Source organism: Dipodomys spectabilis, unplaced genomic scaffold (genome assembly GCF_019054845.1).
Source record: "Dipodomys spectabilis isolate Male_0828 unplaced genomic scaffold, ASM1905484v1 ptg000085l, whole genome shotgun sequence".
NCBI lineage: Eukaryota > Metazoa > Chordata > Mammalia > Rodentia > Heteromyidae > Dipodomys > Dipodomys spectabilis.
The window spans coordinates 8,401,823-8,424,716 of record NW_024870762.1 but is presented as its reverse complement, the minus strand read 5'-3'; the positions used below and the strand labels follow the sequence as shown (position 1 = coordinate 8,424,716).

Sequence of the window (22,894 nt, the reverse complement as noted above, 5' to 3'; positions counted from 1 at the left end):
ATCGTTGTCAAGAGTGTGAATTCATCTCTTTCAAAAGTACTGAATAAGTCATATTTTACAACAACTTATGGAGTATTTCTAGACATCGTTGTTTCTTAGGGATCTAAGCATGTTCTACTATGCTATCAGTGTCTTTATTCTCAAAGACCTCTAGATTGATCTGATTCTACATAAATGTTCATGAGATATGCAGTCCTTAATTTTTCAATTAGAAACATTCAATATGAGTGGAATACAAAGTTTTGTCATCAGATAGCTAAGGAAAATTTGGAGAAAACAAGGGAAAAATGACACTGTTTTTAAAATGTATTCATTACCTGATTTATGTAACTGTAATCCCTCTGTATATCACCTTTACAGTAAAAAATTTAAAAGTATAAAGATGCTTAACGACTACTCAGGAAGCTGAGATCTATCAGATCACAGTTTGAACCCTACCTAGACAGAAGAGTTCGCTAGACTTCAATCTCCAAAATAATTAGCACACAGCAGGATAGGGAGTGTGGCTCAAGTGGTAGAGTGACAGTAGAACAAACATTAGGCCCTGAATTTAAACACTAGTACTGATAAAATTAATATGTTTACTTACTGATTAAGCTTAGAGTACAAAACCTTTGTGCTGACAGAGATGCCTTTGTTTGTATCCTATGCTATATTACATCTCATTGTCCCTAGAAACATTAGGTTTACACTGCTCTACTTAACAATGCATGCTTCCTTTGGATTGGTTGTATGTACAGCTCTTCAGTTATTTATAATATTCCAAATGGGTAAAGAGCTTTCCTTCCTAATAGAAATATAGATTACTTGAATACATATGTACTATAATTTTCACACATATCTCTCAATGGAATTATAAACAATCTAGAAACATTTTTCTCAATTCTATTCTACATTGTTCTAATCATATCTTGCTCTGAAATCTACTGCAGAATTCTGATGGATCCACAGAACCTCTTGAACTGTCAACATTATTGGATGCAGTCTAGTAAAATACACAGACCTAGGTAAAATCAAATCATCACACTTAATGCTATCGAGCTTACAAATTTAGTGAATTTAAAGGAAATATGTTGGATCAAAGCAAATTAGATGACCACATGGAAATGGATCTTATTTAGATATAAAAGGCCAATTGCAAAATTATTCTGAATTCTTCAAAAGTGAAAAGTTAGAATATTTTTAAAGAAAAAAGGAGGATCTTACAGACAGCAACACATCAAAGAAATATTTGAACAGAGCAGAGTGTTGGATTTTATTTAAATAAACATAGGTAATTAATAAGAAGGAAATAATCAAAGGTACTTGAGCAAATACAAGTAAGCAAGAGGATTATGGTAGAAGTTAAAATGAGATATATTTAATAAAAAACAATTCTGTCTGGATAAATTTATAAAACTCCCAAAAAACTCCTCTTTAAGCTCTATAAGGATAGAATACAAAGAACTGCATCACTGACCTCTCTGAGTCTGCCCCCAGTCTCTGTGAGTGTACATTCTCCTTTTTCTTAATAAACTTTACTGGTTTTAATACAGTTTGCTATTACTTTATGTTTCATGTCTTTCTTGAAATCTTCTTGCATGGAAATGCAAGGACCCCTACTTGAAATTTCACTAATAATCCTATCATTTTTCTGATATCACAGGGATCTCAAATTGTTTCATATATGTGTATGTACATAAACATAGATTTATATAACTTATACTGGATTCTATAAACCTATTAATCTCAAGTAGGAAAGCAAACTATGACACTGGAGATTTCAGATTGCTCATATATCACTGTGTGGTTGCATGTGAAAAGAAACCAGAAATTTGTAAACAAAATTGTCAGTTACTTTTAAACATTTCTCTGTGCCTTTCTGAGAGAGAGACATAGAAAGACAAAGAGAAAAAATACATAATGCACTGTGTATAATAATACAAAGGAACGATTTATATTGCACAATTTAATTTGACAATATATTCAATGACCAGTAAAGAGTTTGAAATCTTGCACCAAATAATTCTCCCCAAACCAGAATATATAAATATATAACATGACACATGGATGGATGGATAAATAGAACCTGTTATGACCACTCCATTTCGTTACAAAGTCTTAAAAAAGCGATGGTTCAATTTGCAAAAGTGATTTATTTTCATTGTTGTTACAAGGGCACATGTAAGATGCATGAATATAGTCAAGAAAAAGAAAACAAACTAAGTGGGCTATCATTGTGCTTGAAAAGTGCACATTTTACCCATCATTTTGAATTACTATTGAAACTGCTGTATCCATTTCTTAAAATGATACATTTGTTTACTATCAGCACATTGCTTGTTTAATATCCACATATTGAAGCACTTTGATCTCTCCATTACTTTAAACACAGGAAAGCTTCCTCACAATATGCTACCTTGAGTACCTTATTTCAGAGAGGATACAGACTTGGAATCCCAAAAATGTCTTAACTAAGAGAATGCTTACAAAATGTGTTGGAAACCTCTGAGAGATATGGAGATTGCTACTTTCTAGATTAATGAATAAAAACCTGGTGTGGACACTCTTTCAGGAGTAGAATGAGGAAGAATGGGTTTAGTGACTTATAAAATAGTTGAGACTATTGGAAAATCATTGCTTGTGTGGTCACTCTTTTTTTTCCCTGCCGCCTGGAGCTCCCTGCAGGAAGCCCATTTGTAGGCTGAGGCCAGGGCCATGCTGAGAAGGAACTACCTGGAGTAACAGCCTCTAGCTGCCATGAACCTGGTCAACATCCTTGTGTGCTCACTGTAACCCAAAGGATGCCCTCTGGAACCCACACGTAGTTGACAGAGGCTCACACATGGGTCTCAATGGAGTCAACCTCGGGAAAAACTCATCTGGACCCCTTATTCACAGCTAATGAAAGAGTCTGAGAAAGGACACCATGTGTCTGTTCACACACTGTCTACTGGTAGTACGGAGTTTCTACCCAGTGTTTCTGCTGCTTCTCTACACTGCAGGATGAAACTTCACGGGGACTACTCCCCAGGTAATTAGGTCAGATCCAAGAATTTTTCCCCAAATATCTATATGTATCTTAAGATAGTTTTTTAAAGCAAAGACTGACTTGTTTTCATATGAATTTCCAATGGATCCAGCACTTAAATCTTTAAGACGATCTTCTTCTAAGACCCAAGCAAGGAGGGCCATAGATTTTCTTTCAGCGCTATTTTGTATTGTGTTTAAGTGTAGATAAACAAATCACCTATTTGGGGATGGAAAGGGGAATTACAAAAATGGTCAGGCAAAGGACAAAGGGTGAACCAATGCAACAGTGATCCTCACAAGACACTATGTTGGAAATGAACTTAACAATTGCGGGGGCGGGGAAATCTGGGGAGGGATAGCAGGAGAAAACAAGGAAGGGGGTAACAATGTTCAACAAGAATTGCAATCATTTCCTTACTTATGCAACTGTAACCCCTCTGCACAGCACCTTTACAATAAAGAAAGAAAAGAAAAGAAAAGAGAAAGTTTCAAGCAAGTGGGAAAAAACAATGGAAAGGGGAAGGAATGAGCACACCTACTTTTTGAGTCCTATTTACTGTTGAATAAATAAGGAATCACAATCCACATATAGCAAAGTCCTTGAAGTGTCCATGCACATACATAGAATTAGGTGATTCTTATCTTCTCTAGAAAAATGGTTGGGGTTTGCTCAGAAAATGGAGTGCCAAGTATTAACCATTCTGTATTAATTTCACATATTTACAGAAGGACTTGAGAAAGAAATGGAAGTGGCACTCTATCTCAATAGCTGGTTCCCACAGGTTGGAACTTAAGGAAGAATAAGACAGATTGGGAGAAGTGAGAGACTCTAATTACAGAAACCTTTTCTGTACTTCAATTTCTCATTTAAAAATATAATTTTATTATTATTAGTGTACAGAGGAGGTTACCATTTCATGTTAGGTAATGAGTATATTCTTTTCTTGGACAATGTCATCCCTTCCTTCACTTTTCACTCCTATACCTGCTCTCAAGTTATACTTTCTCACTTTTGTGTCTAGAATAAGTAAATGATAATTAAGCCTGCTACAACTTCTGAGGCAATCAATGTAGTAATTGTGGAGGGAGAACAAAAGTTGTACTTCAGGGACTGAAACTCTACAGGGTTTCCTCCTCCCTGTCAGGAAGACAAGTGTGAAAACTAAAGTGTCAGTGCTAGTTTCTGAGAGCTCTCCAGACACTGAGGGTACAAATATGACTTGGGAAGCCTCCCTTGGCCAGAAGGACTAAGCTGCAGTTTGTCTTCACTACAGCTAACATGGTGAGTAGATTTAACAGCTCCTTATTTTACTACAAAATAGGTGCTACAAAAGTATCCCTCAGAAACTTGAATGTTAACTTCTTTGCTTGAATCAGGGAGTTAATGACAAGACCTGAGGTAGCTCACATGAATTTTATCCTACTATTATTTAGCAATAGACAACCATTTTATTTTTATTTGAAGAAATGACCAGGTTTGGGCATGATCTTGCCTCAATTATTAGATGCTCGGTCCAACAGGGCTTTATTCACCTAGTTTATTGTAAAGTCTGTCTTTAAAACATTTTCTACTGGGTTTGCCAAGACAATGTAGGCAAGCAGAAATTATTCCTTCTGATATTCTTAATTTCCAGCAAAAAAACTCAACACCAAAACAAAAAGCAACCAAGTCTTTCAATATGTGTCTAAGAAGCTCGTTCCAAATATGATTCAGAACTTTGGAGTTTTGGGGAAAGCAAGAAAGAAAGAGCTGGAAAAATGGGAATCACTGGCAAACAAACAGGCATTAATTAAACAATTAAAGATTTAAGAAATCCATTAAAATAGTAAGACATATTGATTGCAGGAGGTTTTAATGGATTAAAATCTCTGACTAAAAAAAATCAGTGAATATAATCTCTAAATTCTTAAAATTTAAGATTTGTTAGTGATTGTTGCTGTTTGCCTCTAAAACTTGTGGCATGTTTTATTATATGCTTGATATTTAGGATGGATTATTTCTTCCTGTGATTCTCTTTTATTGGTGAAATTGCTTCAATTGTTAGGGAAAGGATTGAAAGGCAATAACTACAATCATAAAGCTAGCTGGTACTAAAGCTGAGTATAAACCTTTACGAAAATCATGCTGTGAGAGACAAATTAAGTTAAAGCAATCCTGTAGTATTTAGAAGAAAGAAGAAAGGAAAGGCTGACAGAAACACCTTCCAAATCATTCAAACATCTCATGGATGTTAATGCAAATAACTTCATTTATTTTATTTTGTAAAAACTATTAGTTGTTTTACATAATTTCTGGGTAGCAAATGAAATTAGAGCTCTTAGATGTGAAAGATTAAATCCTATACAGGCTTTAAGAGGAAAAGTCAATTTGGTCTGATGAGGAACTTGCAACCTTAGTAGGAAAAGTGACACAGATAAAGTAGCCTGAAAAGTCAGTTTAGGTCATTCTTTCTTCTCAGGTCATGCAGTAACTGTAAAATGTCACCATTTGAATGCCACCCTATTTAAATACTACCATTTAAAACCAATAATGTTGCCAATTGACTTAACTACACACGGTCAACATTGGGTATTGATAACACAAAACCAGCTCTCAACTTGTAACAGTACACAATGTCTAGGTAACCCCCTCCCCCTGATTTATCTTGCTAAATATCAACAAAATGATTCAGGCATCCCTCAGAGGTCCTGTTGGGTACAAAACAGGAATTTAAACCTCTCCTAACAACCCTCAGGCAGCAACTCATAGTTCCTCTAGGACATTCTTCCTGGCTGGAGCCAGTGGGCTTCTCTGTCATTTGATAACCAGAGACTCTATTGGATGATTCAGTTTTAAGTACTGTATCATAGCTGAAAAGGTTATACGGTTTCACCTAATATTGAGGACCCCAAGTTCACTAAATATTTGTCAGCAGTAAAAGCCATCAAATCATTTGAAGTATTGAAACACAAAAACATATTAAGAAATAGGCATCAAAGTTAAAACTTTGAAGCAAAATTTAACCCCTGAATTGTTATACTCATCAAAAATCAAGGGAGAAAAACTTAATAAAAGACACTGTGGAAGTTATTGAAAAACATAGACAATGGTGAAGCAACAGGATTTCAGAATGGTCTAGCGGGGTGGTGGGGAGGTAAGTGAAACATGAGTCCAGGTCTCTGGAAATGTTTGATGGGATTATGATAGGATGCGATTTTTTTTTAAATGGGGAGAAATCTGTTTAAAAGACTTTAAGGTTCAATTCTGTCACTCTAACTTGGACATGATCCTGTGTAGTGTTTAAGGAAGTAGATAAGTTTTGCTATTAAGAGCTCAAAAAAAAAAACTCTACGTAGGAAGTTTAGATTGGTGAACACATTTGCCAAGAAGGCATTATAGACTATACTGAAAGATTCTCAGGGAATGTCATGTAAAAAACAAAATAGAGATAAACCAGTACAGGGAACAGGACAGTTCTTTGTCCTGCAGAAGTATATTATATATGATTTGTTTTGCAGATATGTATTGTCCTTACCAACAGTTCCTCAAATATGGTGTTTGCTGGATTCAAGTTTCTGTGCCTATAAAGTCCAATATGTCTTTGAGATTTTTCAAGGGAACATTCTCCTTTTTTATATCTGGACTTGGCATTGTAGGGAACACCTTTATTCTTTTGCATTATATGCACATGTTTAAAGGTTCCAAGAAGAAATCTGTACACATTGTATTCATCCACTTGGCTTTTACTAACATCATAATGCTTCTTTCAATAGCGATACCAAAGACACTAGCAGCCTTTGGCACGGAGAACTTCTTAGAGGATATAGGCTGTATGATTTTTGTTTACCTAGAGAGAGTGGCTCGAGGACTTTGCATCTGCACCAGCAGTCTCCTCACCCTGGTCCAGGCCATCACCATCAACCCCAGAGACTCTGTGTGGAGGAAGCTAAAGCTTCGATCTGCATGGCATATCCTTCTCCCATTGCTGTTCTTTTGGATTCTCAATTCCTTGATAAGCATGAACTTACTATTCCACATAAAAAATATCAGCAGTATGAACATATCACAACCTAGTGTAAGTGACACCTATTGCTATTTTGTACCAGACAACTTGATAATGAGATGGATTTTTCTTACCCTCATGGTCTTGAGGGATGCTGTGTTTCAGGGTATCATGGGTGTGGCCAGTGGCTACATGATATTTCTTCTCCACAAGCACCACCAACGTGTTCTCTACCTGCAGAACTCCAACTTTCTCTACAAAACTTCTCCTGAGATGAAAGCTGCTTACAGTGTTCTCCTTCTCATGCTTTGTTTTCTTTTCTTTTATTGGACAGAATGTATTCTTTCTCTATTTTCAAATGCCTTCTTAGAGAATAATTACATGCTGGAAAATATTCAAGAATATTTGAGGGTTGGTTATGCAATTCTTGGTCCTTTCTTGCTGATTCCCAAGGATAGAAATCTGACTGAATGTTGGCATTGAAAACACTTTGATAAAAGTTCCATTTCATTGATTTTATTGATTACATAGATTATAGTGTTTTGTTCTGTTCTGTTTGGTTTGGGGAACTAAAATAAGACCTAGCCCATCTGAGGCTAGACTTCTTACACCTGATCAATGGCCCAGCCACTTTTTCTTCTTATTTTTTAGGCAGAATTAGTTTGGGGAGGATTTATTCTCTAGATTTTTTATTGTAAGAAATAGATTTTCTTGTCATGTTTGCTTATCAAGAGTCTGTGTGGTCACCTATTATCGTTCACTCTGTTTGAACTTGAGTGTCTCCTTGACTCTCAGACTATCAAAGGTGCATCTCAGTGTGGATGGTTGCATGACAGCTTGGGTGCTGAGTGTCAGCACAAAAGTCCATCAATCTACAGTGAAATCCTATCACACTGTTGAAAAATATCATCATTTTACCTCTGAATTTGTAACAACCCATGCAACATTATTTTTCTCCTTAAAATACAAAACTCTCAGGATTCCTTGCCTTATGATCAGACATAATTAGGAGTGACAAGGCTTCACACATTTCTGCATCAAGTGAATGAGTTCAGACTGCAAATGAATAGTTCTGTTGTGTGAAGTGGTAGAACAGTGGCTCCTGCGATCTGATCACTTGTTGAATAGAACATATTATGCCAGTCCTCTCAGAACACTCATTGCTGTCACCTACAAAGTGGGATGTCTCAGGATCAATAATACAAGGAGAAGGATGTAGGCAAGAGATGGTGACTGGTGTCCTTTGGAGGTCCTGCTTTGATTCAAGGACATGCATGTTAGGTTCTTGTGACTTTAATCATCTAAAACAACTAAGTGAACTTGTCCTGGTGACCTTCTGAAGTAGCTTAATTACAGGTAAAGCACAATATTGTGCATGTTCTGCAATCCTGTCTTACAGCCAAACACAATTTATTCACACATAATCCTGCAGATAGAAGATTGGCCTGAGTTCCTTACAGTTGCCTTCAGTTTTTAGTTTAAGGATGATACCGTTTGAAAAATTCACTTATTCTACTACACTGAAAACATTTTGAACTCATAACATAGTTAGCCATTCAGTAAGAATGGGAAATTAGTAATATCTTTTTTAATAAATTTAATTTTATTTTGTTATAGAGGTGATGTAGTAAGAGGTTACAGTTACATAAGTAAGGTAATGAGTGCATTTCTTGAACATTGTTACCACTTCCCTCATTTTCTCCCTCTATCCCTTGACCCTGACTCTCCCCACATCTGCACCACATTATAAAGTGTTTTGTGAGCATCACTGTTGCATTGGTTCACCCTTTGTCCTTGCTTCACCATTCTGTTATTCCCTTCACTTTCCCAAATCAGATAAACATATATACAAGACACAGGGTACCAGAATTAAAAACAGTGACTACAGGGGGAAAAAAGAAAGAACTTCATACATTACATAAAAAACAACAATATCAACAACAACAAAAAACCTCTTGTTTCCACATCTTGGAGATCATTTTGATTAACATAATTTTATATGGTCATATGTACATAGCTATTGAGCTGTTGTGGTCCCCTGCTAGGACCATCCTAAACATATTCTAATTATTACAAATTAGGGGAACCATGGAACCTGTGTTCCTTTCAGTCTGGCTTACTTCATTTAATATGATTTTTTCTCATCTTTCCATTTCCTTACAAATGAGGTGATATCATTCTTTAGAATTCCATCATATATACATACCACATTTTCTTGGCCTATGCATCTACTACCATGCATCTGGGTTGGTTCCATATCTTAGCTATGGTAAATAATGCTGCAATGAATATAGTTGTGCTGGTAGCTTTACTGTGGCCTTGTTTGTGATCATTTGGGTAAATGCCCAGGAGTGGGATTGTTGGATTATAGGGGAGCCCTAAATTTAGTCTTTGGAGGAATCTCCATATTGCTTCCCAGAGTGGTTGAACCAGTTTACACTCTCACCAACAGTATACCAGCATTCCCTTTAGGCCAAATCCAAGCCAGGATCTACTATTGTTTTCTTAATAATGGCCTTTCTAACTGTGATGAGGTGGAATGTGGGATGTGGTTTTGATTTGCATTTCTTTATGGCCACAGATGTTGAACATTTCTTCAAATATCTATAGGATATTTTTTTTTTCCTGGGGGGGGGGGGCGGTCTGGTCTGTCGTGGGGCCTGAACTCTGGGCCTGGGCGTTGTCCCTCAGCTCTTCAGCTCAAGGCTAACACTCTACCACTTGAGCCACAGCGCCACTTCCGGCTTTTTTCTTTTTGCTTATGTGGTGCTGAGGAATTGAACCCAGGACCTCATATATACAAGGCAAGCGCTCTACCACTGAGCCACCTTCCCAGTCCTATAGGCTATTCTTATTTCCTTTCCAAAGTGTTTCTGTTTAATTATTTAGCCCACTTCTTAATGGGGTGGTTGTTTCTTTGAGGATTTTTTTTATTGGATGGATTTAATTTTTTGAGCTCTTATTAGATAATGTTAAATATATAAGATATATTTGATATAAGGCCTTTTTCTGTTGTATAGTTGATGAAGATCTTCTCCCAATATGTGGGCTTTCTATTTATCCTGCTCACTATGTCCTTTGCCATAAAGAAGCTCTGCAGTTGAATGTGATCTGATTTATCCAGCCTTTCTTTGATATGATGTGTTTCTGTATTTTTATTTAGGAAGTTTCAACCTGTGCCAAGGAGCCCTAGTGTATCCTCTATCCCTTCCTGTAATATTTTCAGGGTATCTGCTCTTACCTTGAGGTATTTGATCCATTTGAAGTTGATTCTGGTTCAGTGTGATACATAAAGATCTAACTTCAGCTTTCTTTTCTTTTTTTCTTTCTTTCTTTCTTTCTTTCTTTCTTTCTTTCTTTCTTTCTTTCTTTCTTTCTTTCTTTCTTTCTTTCTTTCTTTCTTTTTTTTGTTGATCATGGGGCTTGAACTCTGGGCTTGGGCACTATCCCTGAGCTCTTCAGCAAAAGGTGAGCTCTCTACCACTTGAGCCACAGCACCACTTCCAGTTTTCTGGTGGTTAATTGGAGATAAGAGTCTCACAGACTTTTCTTCCCAGGCTGGCTTTGAACCTTGATCCTCAGATCTCAGCTTCCTCAATAGCTAGGATTACAGGCGTGAGCCACCAGCGCCGGACTAACTTCAGTTTTCTAATGTGTTGTGCATCATTTGTTGAAGAGGCTGTCTTCCTTCCATCTGATCATTTTGGCTCCTTTATCAAAGATTATGTCTGGGTCTTCAATTCTATTCCATTGGTTGAAGCAGAGTCTTACAGCTACATTTGTCCAGTCTGACCTCACTTGGTCATCCTCCTGCCTCTGTATCCTATACAACTAGGATTTAGTGTGCCAGCAGGCCCAGCACCAGTGTGGTTTTGAAAATATAACCTACATATCCACTAAAACAGCCATTTTGCTAGTGCTTTTAAAAAATGTGTAGCTGTAGAAGGGTATATGAAAGAAAATTCAAACTGTGTTGATACATAATAGTATATAAGATTCCTTTATCATTAAAAGATAGTACTTATAAATAATACTTATAAAGATAGAACAAGATATCTGATTTCCTGTTTATTACATTATGAAACTCATCAAGAATATATAAATAGCAAAATAGAGGGTGTCTCTTTTGGAAGAAATTAGGGTAATGCACCATAATCAAGAGAAGTTAATTTCAGTCAAATTTCCTGATTTTTCATGCAGTCAAAGCATGTTAAATAAATGAAAATGAACGTTAAACAAATAGAAATGTGTCTAAAGATACTGTTGATTACTGCTTTTACACTGCTCAATGCTCAGGCTATCTTTAGTGATCCACAAAGCATTTGGGATTGATTATTTTAGATGAAGCACTTTTGTTTTTTTTTTTAAATAATTTTTGTTACTATTAATATGTTGTACAGAGAGACTACCATTTCATAAGTAAGGTGACAAGTACATTTCTCTTTTTGAACAATGTCACCCCTTTCTTTCGTTTCCTCCAGTTCCTCCCTCCTGTCCCTGCCTACAAGTTTCTTTTATGTTTTTCTTCTTCGGAATGAAACAAATACTTGTATAGAATGTATAGTTCTCATTATAATATATCAAGTCACCCTTTTGGGGGAGATAAGGGGTGCCATTTCTTGAGCTTGAACTCAAGTGCCTGGGTTCTGTCCTTGAGCTTTTATACTCAAGTCTAGTGCTCTACCACTTGAGTCATAGCTTCTCTTTCACATAGCTTTCACTCATAGAAATGAGAGTCTCACAGATATCCGTGCCCAGGTTGGCTTCAAAATGCCATCCTTAGATCTCAGTCTCCCAAGTTGCTAGGATTACAGGTGTTAGTCACTGGTACCCACCTCTCAAAAGTTAACCATGTTACGAATACATGACCGGCTTTACTCATTTCACATATCCATAATAGAAAATATTGGCACTGATAGACAGACACTTACACTCCAGTATTAAATAGTAAAAATGATTTTTATTACTTCTTTAATACTTATTTTACTAGATTTTCCTCCATTTTTAAACTTGAAAATGTTGGAATTGTGGCCAAGTCCTCATGTGTACCTTCCTCACACTCCAGCATTCAAATGCCCACCACCTCTTCACTCCGTTGTTAAGAATGCCTCATCTATATGTTTTTTTCTGGCTCTGTATCTGTTTGTGTGTTTTGTTTCTCTAGTAAGCAATGGTAAATACATCTTCTTCCTTGTTTGATTACATTATACCCACACAAAAGTGATGTTACTAATGTTATCGTGTCATATTCTATGATGTTTAAGAGTTTATGGCTTGCTTGAAGGTGTGCCATATAGTAGTTTCACAGATTTCCTATGACAGGCTATTCTTCATCTATGCCACAGGAAATAAGGTAAAATAAGAGATTTCCAACTAGGTCCCTAATACCATTCCAAAAGGAAGGAACATAAATCCTTGAAGACAAATTAGAATTGATGTCAAAAGTTGAATCATAAAGAGTAGATGGTAATGCATTAAAGATAGAAAATCACCTGGAAGGTATAAGTAGAGGGATCATGACAAGTGGGCCAATTTTAAATAAGAATGCAGGTCTTCTATCCAAAAACATAAACAAAAAGAGTTGGAGGCATGGCTCAAAAGATAGGGTGCTTCCCTAGCAAATTTGAGGCCTTGAGTTCAAACTGCAGTAATGCAAAAAACGTTAGATAGGTAGGAAGGTAGGTAGGTAGGTAGGTAGGTAGATAGATAGATAGATAGATAGATAGATAGATAGATAGATAGATGATAGATAGATAGACAGACAGACAAATAGCTAAAGGCATATAGAAAGAAGAGAGAGATGGAGAAATGAAAAAAGAAAGAAAGAAAGAAAGAAAGAAAGAAAGAAAGAAAGAAAGAAAGAAAGAAAGAAAGAAAGAAAGGAAGGAAGGAAGGAAGGAAGGAAGGAAGGAAGGAAGGAAGAAATAGAGAAAGAGAAAGGAAGGAAAGAAGGAAGGAAGGAAGGAAGGAAGGAAGGAAGGAAAAGAGAAGAAGAGAAAAGAAAAAAGAAAAGAAAAGAAGGAAGAGAGAAAGGAGAAAGAGAGAGACAGAAAAAACCCAGAGATTGGTTCCGTAATTTCAAAATGAAAGCCCACTGTTTTGCACAAGGGCTATAGGCATGGATTAGTAGTAAAGCATCTGCCTAGCAAACATGAGACCCCAAGTTCAAACCCTAAAATAGCCAAAACAAAAAATATTTAAAAACAAATCCTGGATATGAGGCAAAACTCCATTGGCTAACGACACCCCTGCCATACACACCGCACTAAGCCCTCCTCTTAGTGATAGTTCACAGTAATGCAAAAGAAATAAATTGAAATTCTGGAAATGGAAACCTCAACAACTCTGGTAACAAGGAGTAAGAGTGTAGATTCCAATACTGTCAATCAAATTAACTTAATTGACATGTTTGGAATATTTTGTCAAACAGACCCACAATACACATGCTTTTAAGCAGCTTATAGAATGTTATCAAAATAGACCAAATTTATGGAATAAAGCCAGTCATCACAGATACAAAAAAATCACATCCTATCATATTTTTCAGTTCTGGAATTTTATCTGAGAGTTTTAATTCTCACCTCCTCACCCCGCCTTCTGGGCTAGCCTCAGATAGCCATCCTTCTACATATGGCCTCCTTCTTAGCTGTGCCTGTACACCTGCAGCTACAAGCCCAGCTTATTGAATGAGATTGGCTCTCACTAACATTTGCCTAGAAAATCCTACCACAGTTTTCCCAAAACCTACCTCTCAAGTATCTGGGACCACAGGTATGAGCTGCTGAGCTTCATCAGACTGCAATAGAATGTACCTGGAATTGAGCAGCAAGAGAAATATGTAAAAGCATGCAGAAGAAATAACACATTTTTGAATGATCAGTGAATCATTGAAGGAAGCAGAAAATGACTAAAATCAAATAAAAGTGAAATCACAAATTTATAGAAAAGCTCCTTCATGCCCATAGGTGAAAATTGTCAATAACACACTTGAAAAACAGCATGTCAAAAAGACCATAGAGAGGGGAAAATAGAAGGGTGAAGAGGCTGAATTTGTTCAAAGCACACTCTGTGCAAGTATGGAAATATCACATAACTTCATCATATTGTACATTTATGTTAGTTCAAATATGAATTTTGTAAATCATGTACTGTGATCAAACTGGTTTCATTCTGGTGAAGGAAAGATTTTTCAAACATAGGAATCATAAACATAATGCACCACATAAAAATAAAGGATAAAAACACATAATCATCTCAATAAACACGGAAAAAGCCTCCAATGAAATTTAATGTCCTTATATGATAAAATCCCTGAAAAAGCTAGGAATGGAAAGGATGTGACATACTGCAACATAATAATGATTACATATAATAAACCTATAGCTAACATTGGATTAAGTGTGAAAAACTGTCAGGAATGAGACAAGTATGTCTATTCTCTCTGTAGTTACTCAATATTATTAATGATCATGCCGAGAAAGAAAATAAAAATAATACCACTTATAATAGCACCCTAAAATACCTAGGAATAAATTTAAAGAGGTCAAAGGTTATACAATTTTAACTACACAACCATATCAAAAGACCTTGAAGAAGACACTAGAAGATGAAGATTTTCCATGCTCATGAATTAGTATTAGTGATGTGGAGGAAATGACTATATTACTGAAATTAATCTACATTCACTTCATTCTCCATCAAAACATCAGTGTCATTTTTCACAGAAACAGAAATCTCTAGTCTTAAAATTCACATGGAATTCACAACAGAACTCAAATAGCCAGAGCAAACGAGGAACAACAGAAATGCTAACTTAGAATTGGACTACCAAGCCAGAGTAACAAAAAGAGCTTGGTAGTGGCACGGACATGCAGACAAAGAATGAGATGGTATGGAATGGAACAGAGTAGAATTCATCAGAACCATACTGAAAAGGAAACAGAAAAGAAAAGAATAGAATGTTGAGAAATATACCCACAGAGCTAGAGTTGCCTGGTTTTTGACAAAAGACCCTAAAATCCTATGTTGTAGAAGACAGTTTTTTTTTTTTTTTTTTAACAAACTCTTCCAGCACAACTAGTTATTTACAGGTTTGAGTCTGAAATTAAACCTCTGTCTTTCACCTTGCACCAATGCTATTTAAAAATAAATAAAAGCCCTTAATGAGACATTTAAAACTCTGAAAGTACAACAGAAAGAGCTTAGAAAATATAGGAAAGTTAATGACATCATGAACAGGATTCTAAAAGCACAGAAAATAGGCACAAAAATTTCCTAATTGAATCAATGAATCACTATTATCAAGAAAACAAATAAATGTTGATGAGCATGCATCTACTGTTGGCGGGAATGCAAATTAGTTTAGTCACTATAGAAATCACTACCGAGATTCCTCAAAAAACTAAAATCATAATAACAGAAAATGAAGAAAGGGGTGCCATCAGTCACGATGCATTGTATTCATAAACTGCTTTCATAAGTGGCAAATCCTTTGTACAATTACTTAAAGATGATAAAAATACTAAGCAATTAATTAATTTAAAAAACACAGAGATGCCATATGATCCTACTATACTATACTTGGACATATGCCTGGAGAAATGTAAGTCAACATCCAATCCATAGAGTACGTGTCCTTCAATCAATGAATGGATAAAGAAAATCCAGTATGTAGTATATAAGAATTATTCAGTCATAAAGAGGAATATACATATTTATATAAAAAATGCTTGGAGCTAGAGATTATCATAAAGACAAAGAACACATGCTTTCTCTGATATGAAAGTCTAGACACCAACAATCAAACTGAAGCAAAGACAGGGATGTGAATACAAAAGATAAGTAGTGAGGGGGAGTCATTGGTGGTTGTGATGGGAATTGAGTAACTTCATTATCATTATTCATGGTGCAGCCCTCGTTAAGGTCAGTTCTCAGTTCTATGAGAGATGTGTTTCATAAAGACACTGAGAGACTGACAACTGCAAGACAGTGAAATAAAGTGGAGAGAATTGCCCAAAGCAATATACATGAATCAACAGCAGGGCGAAGAAGCAATTATTGGTGTTTAGGAGCTTATTCTCTTCTGTCAGAATGTCTGGGTTCAAGTCTTGCTCTTGCTCCTTATCATTGTATGTGTTGAGGAAAGATCACTCAAATGACCATTGAAAAAATTCTTCACCTACTGGTCAGTGGTGGCTCACTCCTGTAATCCTAGCTACTCAGGTGGCTAAGATCTAAGGATCATGGTTCAAAGTCATCCCAGGCAGAAAAGTCCCCATGAGACTCTCATCTCCAATAAATCACTCAAAAACTGGAAGTGATGTTGGGGCTTAAATTGGTAGAGTGCCTTGAGCAAAAGAGCTCAGGGACAGTGCCAAGGCCCTGAGTTCAAACCCCAAAACTGAAGAAAGAAAGAAAGGAAGGAAGGAAGGAAGAAAGAAAGAAAGAAAGAAAGAAAGAAAGAAAGAAAGAAAGAAAGAAAGAAAGAAAGAAAGAAAGAAAGAAAGAAAGAAAGGAAGGAAGGAAGGAAGGAAGGAAGGAAGGAGGGAGGGAGGGAGAGAGGGAAGGAGGAAGGAAGGAAGGAAGAAAGAAAGAAAGAAAGAAAGAAAGAAAGAAAGAAAGAAAGAAAGAAAGAAAGAAAGAAAGAAAGAAAGAATTCCACCCAGCTTGGAAAAGAAAAAAAAGAAACAATTAAAATACAGAGAAAAATTACTTTTTAAATATAAATGTGCTTAATTGTTTTAATCACTGGGCACTGGTTGCTCAGGTCTGTAATCTAGCTACCCAGGAGGCTAAGATCTGAGGGCTGCCCCTTTGAAACTAGTCTGGGCAGGAAAATTCATGAGACTCTTATCTCCAATTAACCAGTAGAAAGCCCAAGGAGCAGCTATAGCTCAAGTGGTAGAATGCTAACCTTGACAAAAAAAGTTTAAGGATGGCACCAAAGCCCAGGCCCTGCGCGCGCTCGCACTCTCTCTCTCTCTCTCTGTCTCTGTCTCTCTCTCTCTCTCTCTCTCTCTCTCTCTCTCAACATTAGATAATGGAAGTTTTACATACTACTAAGAGATGTTCTATCCATTTAGGCACGGTATTTTTTGTCTCTTTAGTGTCCAAGATGCACAAAGTGGGAACCAATGACCATGAATTTGCCTCCCAGATCAGCTCAGTATTGCTGTCACTTCTGAGGAAAAAAATATTATTCTTACATCAAGTTGGAGTCTTGTGCTTGTATTTATTCTCCATGTTCCTTCAGGGTAGTAGAATGAATAATAGAAGGATTATTCTTCAGTGTAGATGAATAACAGAAGTTTACTTTCAAAATTTGTTTTTTGAAAAGACATTGATTACCTCATAGAATCTTTCAGTCCCACTTGTTATTATAATGAATAAAGGAACACATTTCCATAATAGATACACTAATTTACATTCTACCAAGGTGTAAATGGGTTATTTTCCTCTTCAGTATGACAGTATTTACTGTTGTTTGCTTTTGATGATAGCCATTACGACTGGTGAGATGGAATATTAGTGCAGTTTTTATTTTCATTTCCTTTATGGATATGGATGTTGAACATTTCTTCATGTATCTATTAGCAATTTATACTTCTTCTGAGAGTTGTCTGTTCAATTTACTTGATTATTAGTTATATTAATTGTTGCATTAATTTTTCTTATACTGTTTAATATTTAGCTGTTTGTATACTTTATTAATTCTTTATCAATAGAACAGGTGAAGAAAAACAGAAGAGCTTAGTTTGATTGGAATACATTTTATGCACAAATTGAAAGGTCAAAATAGAAACACTTCCTCCTACTTTCTATAAACAAAAATCTTTAAAATGTGGGCATCAGTGCCTCATGTCTCAGTCCTATTAGGAGACTTGAACCTAGAAGGTCTCAGTTGTTTGCCAACAGAAAACTCTGTGAGACATTATCTCCAATTTTCCAGAAAAATGTTGGACTGGAAGCATGGCTCAAGACCCCTTGTCCTGTCAAGGAACTGGTAAGGACTTGCTCAAATATGGAGTCCCCAATAGTGACAAGTCTTATTATATTCTGTTTAAAGAATGACTTGAGATAGAAAAGAAAGTGACTTATTCTATCTTGGGAACTAGTCCCATTCTGCTCCAAGCTTACAACTTGGGGAAGGTGAAAACAAGTTTGAAGACACTTGCCATAAGCTCTGGACACTTGAGTTGCTGTTTAGTTTTCCACTTCACTTCCTTCTATTAAAATAATTAAGTCTCAGTTCAGCCAAAAATGACATCTGACAATGATATGTACTAATTGTGGAGGGGGAGGAAAAATTGTACTACAGGGACTGAGATTCTACAGAGTTGGCTTCTCTCTGACACGAGCACAACTGGGAAAATTAAAGCCTGGTAGTTTATGAAAGCGAAAAAGCGTCACACATCAGGGTGGTACAAATAGGACCTGGGAGGCCTCAGCTTGCCAGAGAACTGACTCCGGCTTTCAGTGCATACAGGTACCTTGGTGAGTAGTCCTGATATGATATGTCTTTGATTTATAACATGCCATGCAAATTTTCATTGGGAACACGAATGCTAATTTCTCTTTGACTGAAACAGGATGTCGCTGAGATGGTCTGAGAGTCTTAGGACTTCCATTCTTCTTCTTTGGGTCAGGCCTCTGAGGCCAGAAATTTGAAGGAGGCCACTTCCTAGAAATATGACTCTAGAAATACTGAATCAATTTTGTGCTTGTGTTCAGGACCAAATAATGATCATGATAGTGCTCAAAAAAATCTAAACTGCAAATTTGGATATTTGATTTTGGCAGTCTGAATGGGATTTGAGAATAATAAAATAACTTAATAGAGTCTGAAAGAGAAAACAATCATTTTTGTACAGAAAAAAGTCATTTTGGTACCAACAATGTATGAACAATTATATACACCAGGATCATCCCTTAAATTCTGGAAAAGTACTAAGTTATGAAATACTTTCCCACATTTATATGACCATTACTGATGATGCTCTTCAGAGAAGTGTTTTCTAGATCCAATATCTTCTGCTCATGACACCAAAATGATTTTAAAACCTGTCAAGGGAACCATCTTCCTCTTTCTAACTGTACTTGGCATTGTAGGGAACATCATTGTTTTTGTGAATTTTATATATAGATTTTGGAGAGGAGCTCAGAAGACCTCCACACACCTCATTCTCATCCATTTGGCTCTTGCAAATACCACAATGCTTCTTTCCAAAGGATTACCAATGGCAATAGCAGCTTTTGGTTTGAGACACTTCCTGGATGATATAGGCTGTAAGGTAGTTGTTTTTCTAGAGAGGGCAGCCCGGGACCTTTCCATCTGTACCACCACTCTCCTCACTGTGGTCCAGGCCATCACCATCAGTCCCAGAAGCTCTCTGTGCTGGAGATTCAAGCCAAAGACTCCATGGAAAATTCTACCCCTGTTTCTCTTCTTTTGGATCCTCATTTTCTTGAAAAGCATCAGCTTACTTCATTACATCACAAATGTCAGAGAAAACACATCAAAAGCTGCTAAAACTAACAATTATTGTTCTTTTCAACCAGAAAGTCAAAAAACCAAATGGGTAGTTCTTATTCTAATGGCCATGCACAGTACCATGTTTCAGGGTGTCATGGGTGGGGCCAGTGGCTACATGCTATTTCTTCTCCACAAGCATCACCAGCGTGTTCTCTACCTTCAGACCACTCACCTCCACAAAACTCTTCCTGAAATGAGAGCTGCTCACAGTGTTCTCCTTCTGATGTTCTGTTTTCTTTTCTTCTATTGGACAGATTGTGTTCTCTATCTATTTTTAAATTCTGTCTTAGAAACTACTTCTGCAATGTTAGACATTCAAGGCATTTTAATCATTGGGTATGCATTTCTCAGTCCCTTTGTGCTGATTCAGAGAGATGGAGTTCTGACCTGTTGCCATTTTCTTTGGGACAGAAAGACACTGAAAATATATGTGGCAATGATTTGTTAGTGATAGAAATAAACGTTAGTCTTGTTTTGTTGTTGGAAAAACAAGGTAATTTCAAAATAGCTTAAACATGCAAAATTTGATTCCCAAATATCAATAATGGAGACCAGCAATATTGAACTAACACCAAGATTTTGGATTACCAGAGTAGCACAGAATCTCATTTCCTATTCTGACAGCCTCAAGAACTGACTCTAATCCAAGTTTTCATGAGCCTAGACTTTTGGTAGCACAGTACCTGTATTAAGAAGTAGGAAATCAACTTGGTAAGTTTTTCAACATTACTAGTTTATTCTTTCTGCCAGAAACTTCATTTTTAACACTTGGTCATACACGTATACTTAATATATGAGAATTACAATCTAAAAATTGTATGTTGTGTAATTCATTATTTCAAAGACACAATGTAAAGGGTAGCAGATGTAAATTTTTACTTGAAAATAGCCATAAATAAAAAAACAAGAAAAAAGAAAAAAAGAAAATAGCCATAAATATTCATCCATAGAATATGATTGATTGTATGCAGATGATGAAAGAATAAATTCAATGCCTTCTCATATCAAATGACTTTTGACATATAATTTTACTCAATAAAAAGCAAGTCAGTAATGGGAATACAAATTCAGAGAAACATATTTGCTTTATGTGATATGAATGAAGAATCTCTGGACAAACATGAGAGAAACTATATATTGGAAGAGAAATTGGACACAGCAGCTGAAATTCCAGTTGACTCCTTTCTATGTTTTCCATTGTAGTTAACAATATAAAGTAACATCTTTTTAAAATGGATCAATGAGTCATATTGGGGGAAAAAAAGCATCAAGTTTTTCTAGACACCATTTATTAGGGCCCTGGCATGCTCCATCATGCTATCAATGTTTTTATCTTCAAAAAGCTATAAATTAATATGATTCTAGATTAATTTAAACAAGGGTTGCAGTTAATTTCTTAAAATTGAACCATTCAATACAGGTATATGCATAGCATACATAGTTTCATCAGTAAAATAGCTGATAAAGATACTTAAAATATTGATGCTATTTATTATAGGTACAAAACACAAAATCTTTGGTCACTTTGGTAGAGACAGGCTTACAAATTTATGCTTTTAGGATGCATCTACCAAGCCAGGTGTTGGTGACACTTGTAAGCCTAGCATTTCAGGAAGCTGAGATCTGAGGATCATGTTTTCAAAGCCAGCCCAGGCAGAAAAATCTATTAACCAACAGAGAGCTAAAGGTGGAGCTATAGTTCAAGTGTAGAATGCTACCCTTGAACAGAAAAAGTTTAGGAGCAGCATCCAAGACCTGAGTTTAAGTACCAAATTGGGATAAAAAATGTTTCTATTACTTATCATTATTGTCCATATAAACATACAGGTTTTACATTGCCCTACTTAACAGTAGTAAATGGCTGTTCCTTTTTGAGTTAGTTGTACTATATATACACAATTCTTAAATTACTTATATTACTATAAGTAGAGACCCTTTCTTTTGCATACAGCTGTGACTTGCTTGAAGGCAAATAGTAATTTATTTTTTAACAGCTTTTTGTAAAAGTGTTTCCCTTGCATTCAACATAAAGAACAAAACAAAGCAAACACATTCTGAATCAATTATTGGTACTAAATTCAAATAAAGTATGTCATAATCTGGAACTGAACTGCTAGCATTTGAAGTTTGTTTCATGAAGAATGTATTACTGAATATTAAGAATAGACAGGAAGACTGAGTATGATGGTTTACAGCTGTCAACACAGCTGTGGGGGTTAGGGGTCAGGGGTTCAAATGTCAAACTCAGCTTAGCCTGAACAGAGAGACTCCATGTCAAGGAAAACAAGGTGGGGGTGGTATACACAAGGTAGATATAATTCTTGCCTGATGTTATAGATTGCTAGGCCTCATATATGACTTTCCTAAAAGCTACTTTCAGCTCCACTTTTATATTTCAGAACTGAGTTGACAATAGTTACAATGCATCTAAATCATCACAAGAAAATTACTAAAAATTAACATAGAATTATATTTTTTATACATCAAAATTGATGAAGGTAGCAATAAAACACAGAATCATACAATTTCATAGCTTGCCAGATGGACAGAAGTCACATCATTGGTGTTTCCTTTCTCATACATCCACAAGTACTGTTTTCCACTATACTAGACATGAACTCTGCATTGATTTTTGCCTGTGAAATCTTATAGAAGATTGGGGAAAAAACTGACTGAAACTTCAAATAGCAAAATGAAATTTCAAGTTCAAGAGGTTCAGAAAACCTTAAGAAGGCAAACCTCAAAACATCAACACTGACAATAAACTATTTTTAAAGAAATATACTATTTACCTGACTTGTGTAACTGTAAGTCCTCGCTATAGCACCTTTATAATATCAATTAAAACATTTTAATCCATACACATACTCATCACTTAAAAAAAAGGTTCTAAAAGTTGAAACAACTGAAAAATGTGAAAGAATTTTCAGAGAAATAAGAGATTTACCTCAAGAGAGCAAAGATCCTCCGATATTTATTATAAGAAAACATGAACCTGAGACAAAACTCTGGTAATTACATTTCTTTATTAAAGCCATAATCCTATGGTTCGTACGAAAACTTTGGTTCTCAAAAAATTGTTTCTATTCAGAGTTGGTATTCATCCATTTCTAAGAAATCTAAGTAGATCTCCTGTAACACAGCACACTAATGAATGACTACAATTGTTTTTGCTCAGGCCTAGATGGTACATTGGCAGCACACCTTTGGAGTGATGTCACTGTGATGGGCTCTGGCTTCATCTCCTTGGAAGGGGTTATGATATAGTGTAATCTGAGAATTGATTATGATACAGTTAGTGACTCAAGCCAGATTTCTGTTTAGTTGCTGTGTGTTTTTCTCATTGTGTAGATCAATTAAACTCTTT

General features: G+C 36.0%; 2 protein-coding genes across 2 annotated transcripts; both read left to right on the top strand.

The window, feature by feature from the left end:
• The first annotated feature begins 6,587 nt into the window (after positions 1 to 6,587).
• LOC122111518 (putative vomeronasal receptor-like protein 4) lies at positions 6,588 to 7,478 on the top strand. The gene has a single exon (XM_042684384.1). It carries the CDS (start codon positions 6,588 to 6,590, stop codon positions 7,476 to 7,478), a length of 891 nt encoding a protein of 296 aa, XP_042540318.1.
• An 11,564-nt stretch (positions 7,479 to 19,042) lies between these two features.
• Positions 19,043 to 19,975, top strand: LOC122111253 (vomeronasal type-1 receptor 4-like). Its single transcript, XM_042683972.1, has one exon. The coding sequence runs from the start codon at positions 19,043 to 19,045 to the stop codon at positions 19,973 to 19,975; it is 933 nt and encodes a 310-aa protein (XP_042539906.1).
• The last annotated feature ends 2,919 nt before the right edge of the window (positions 19,976 to 22,894 follow it).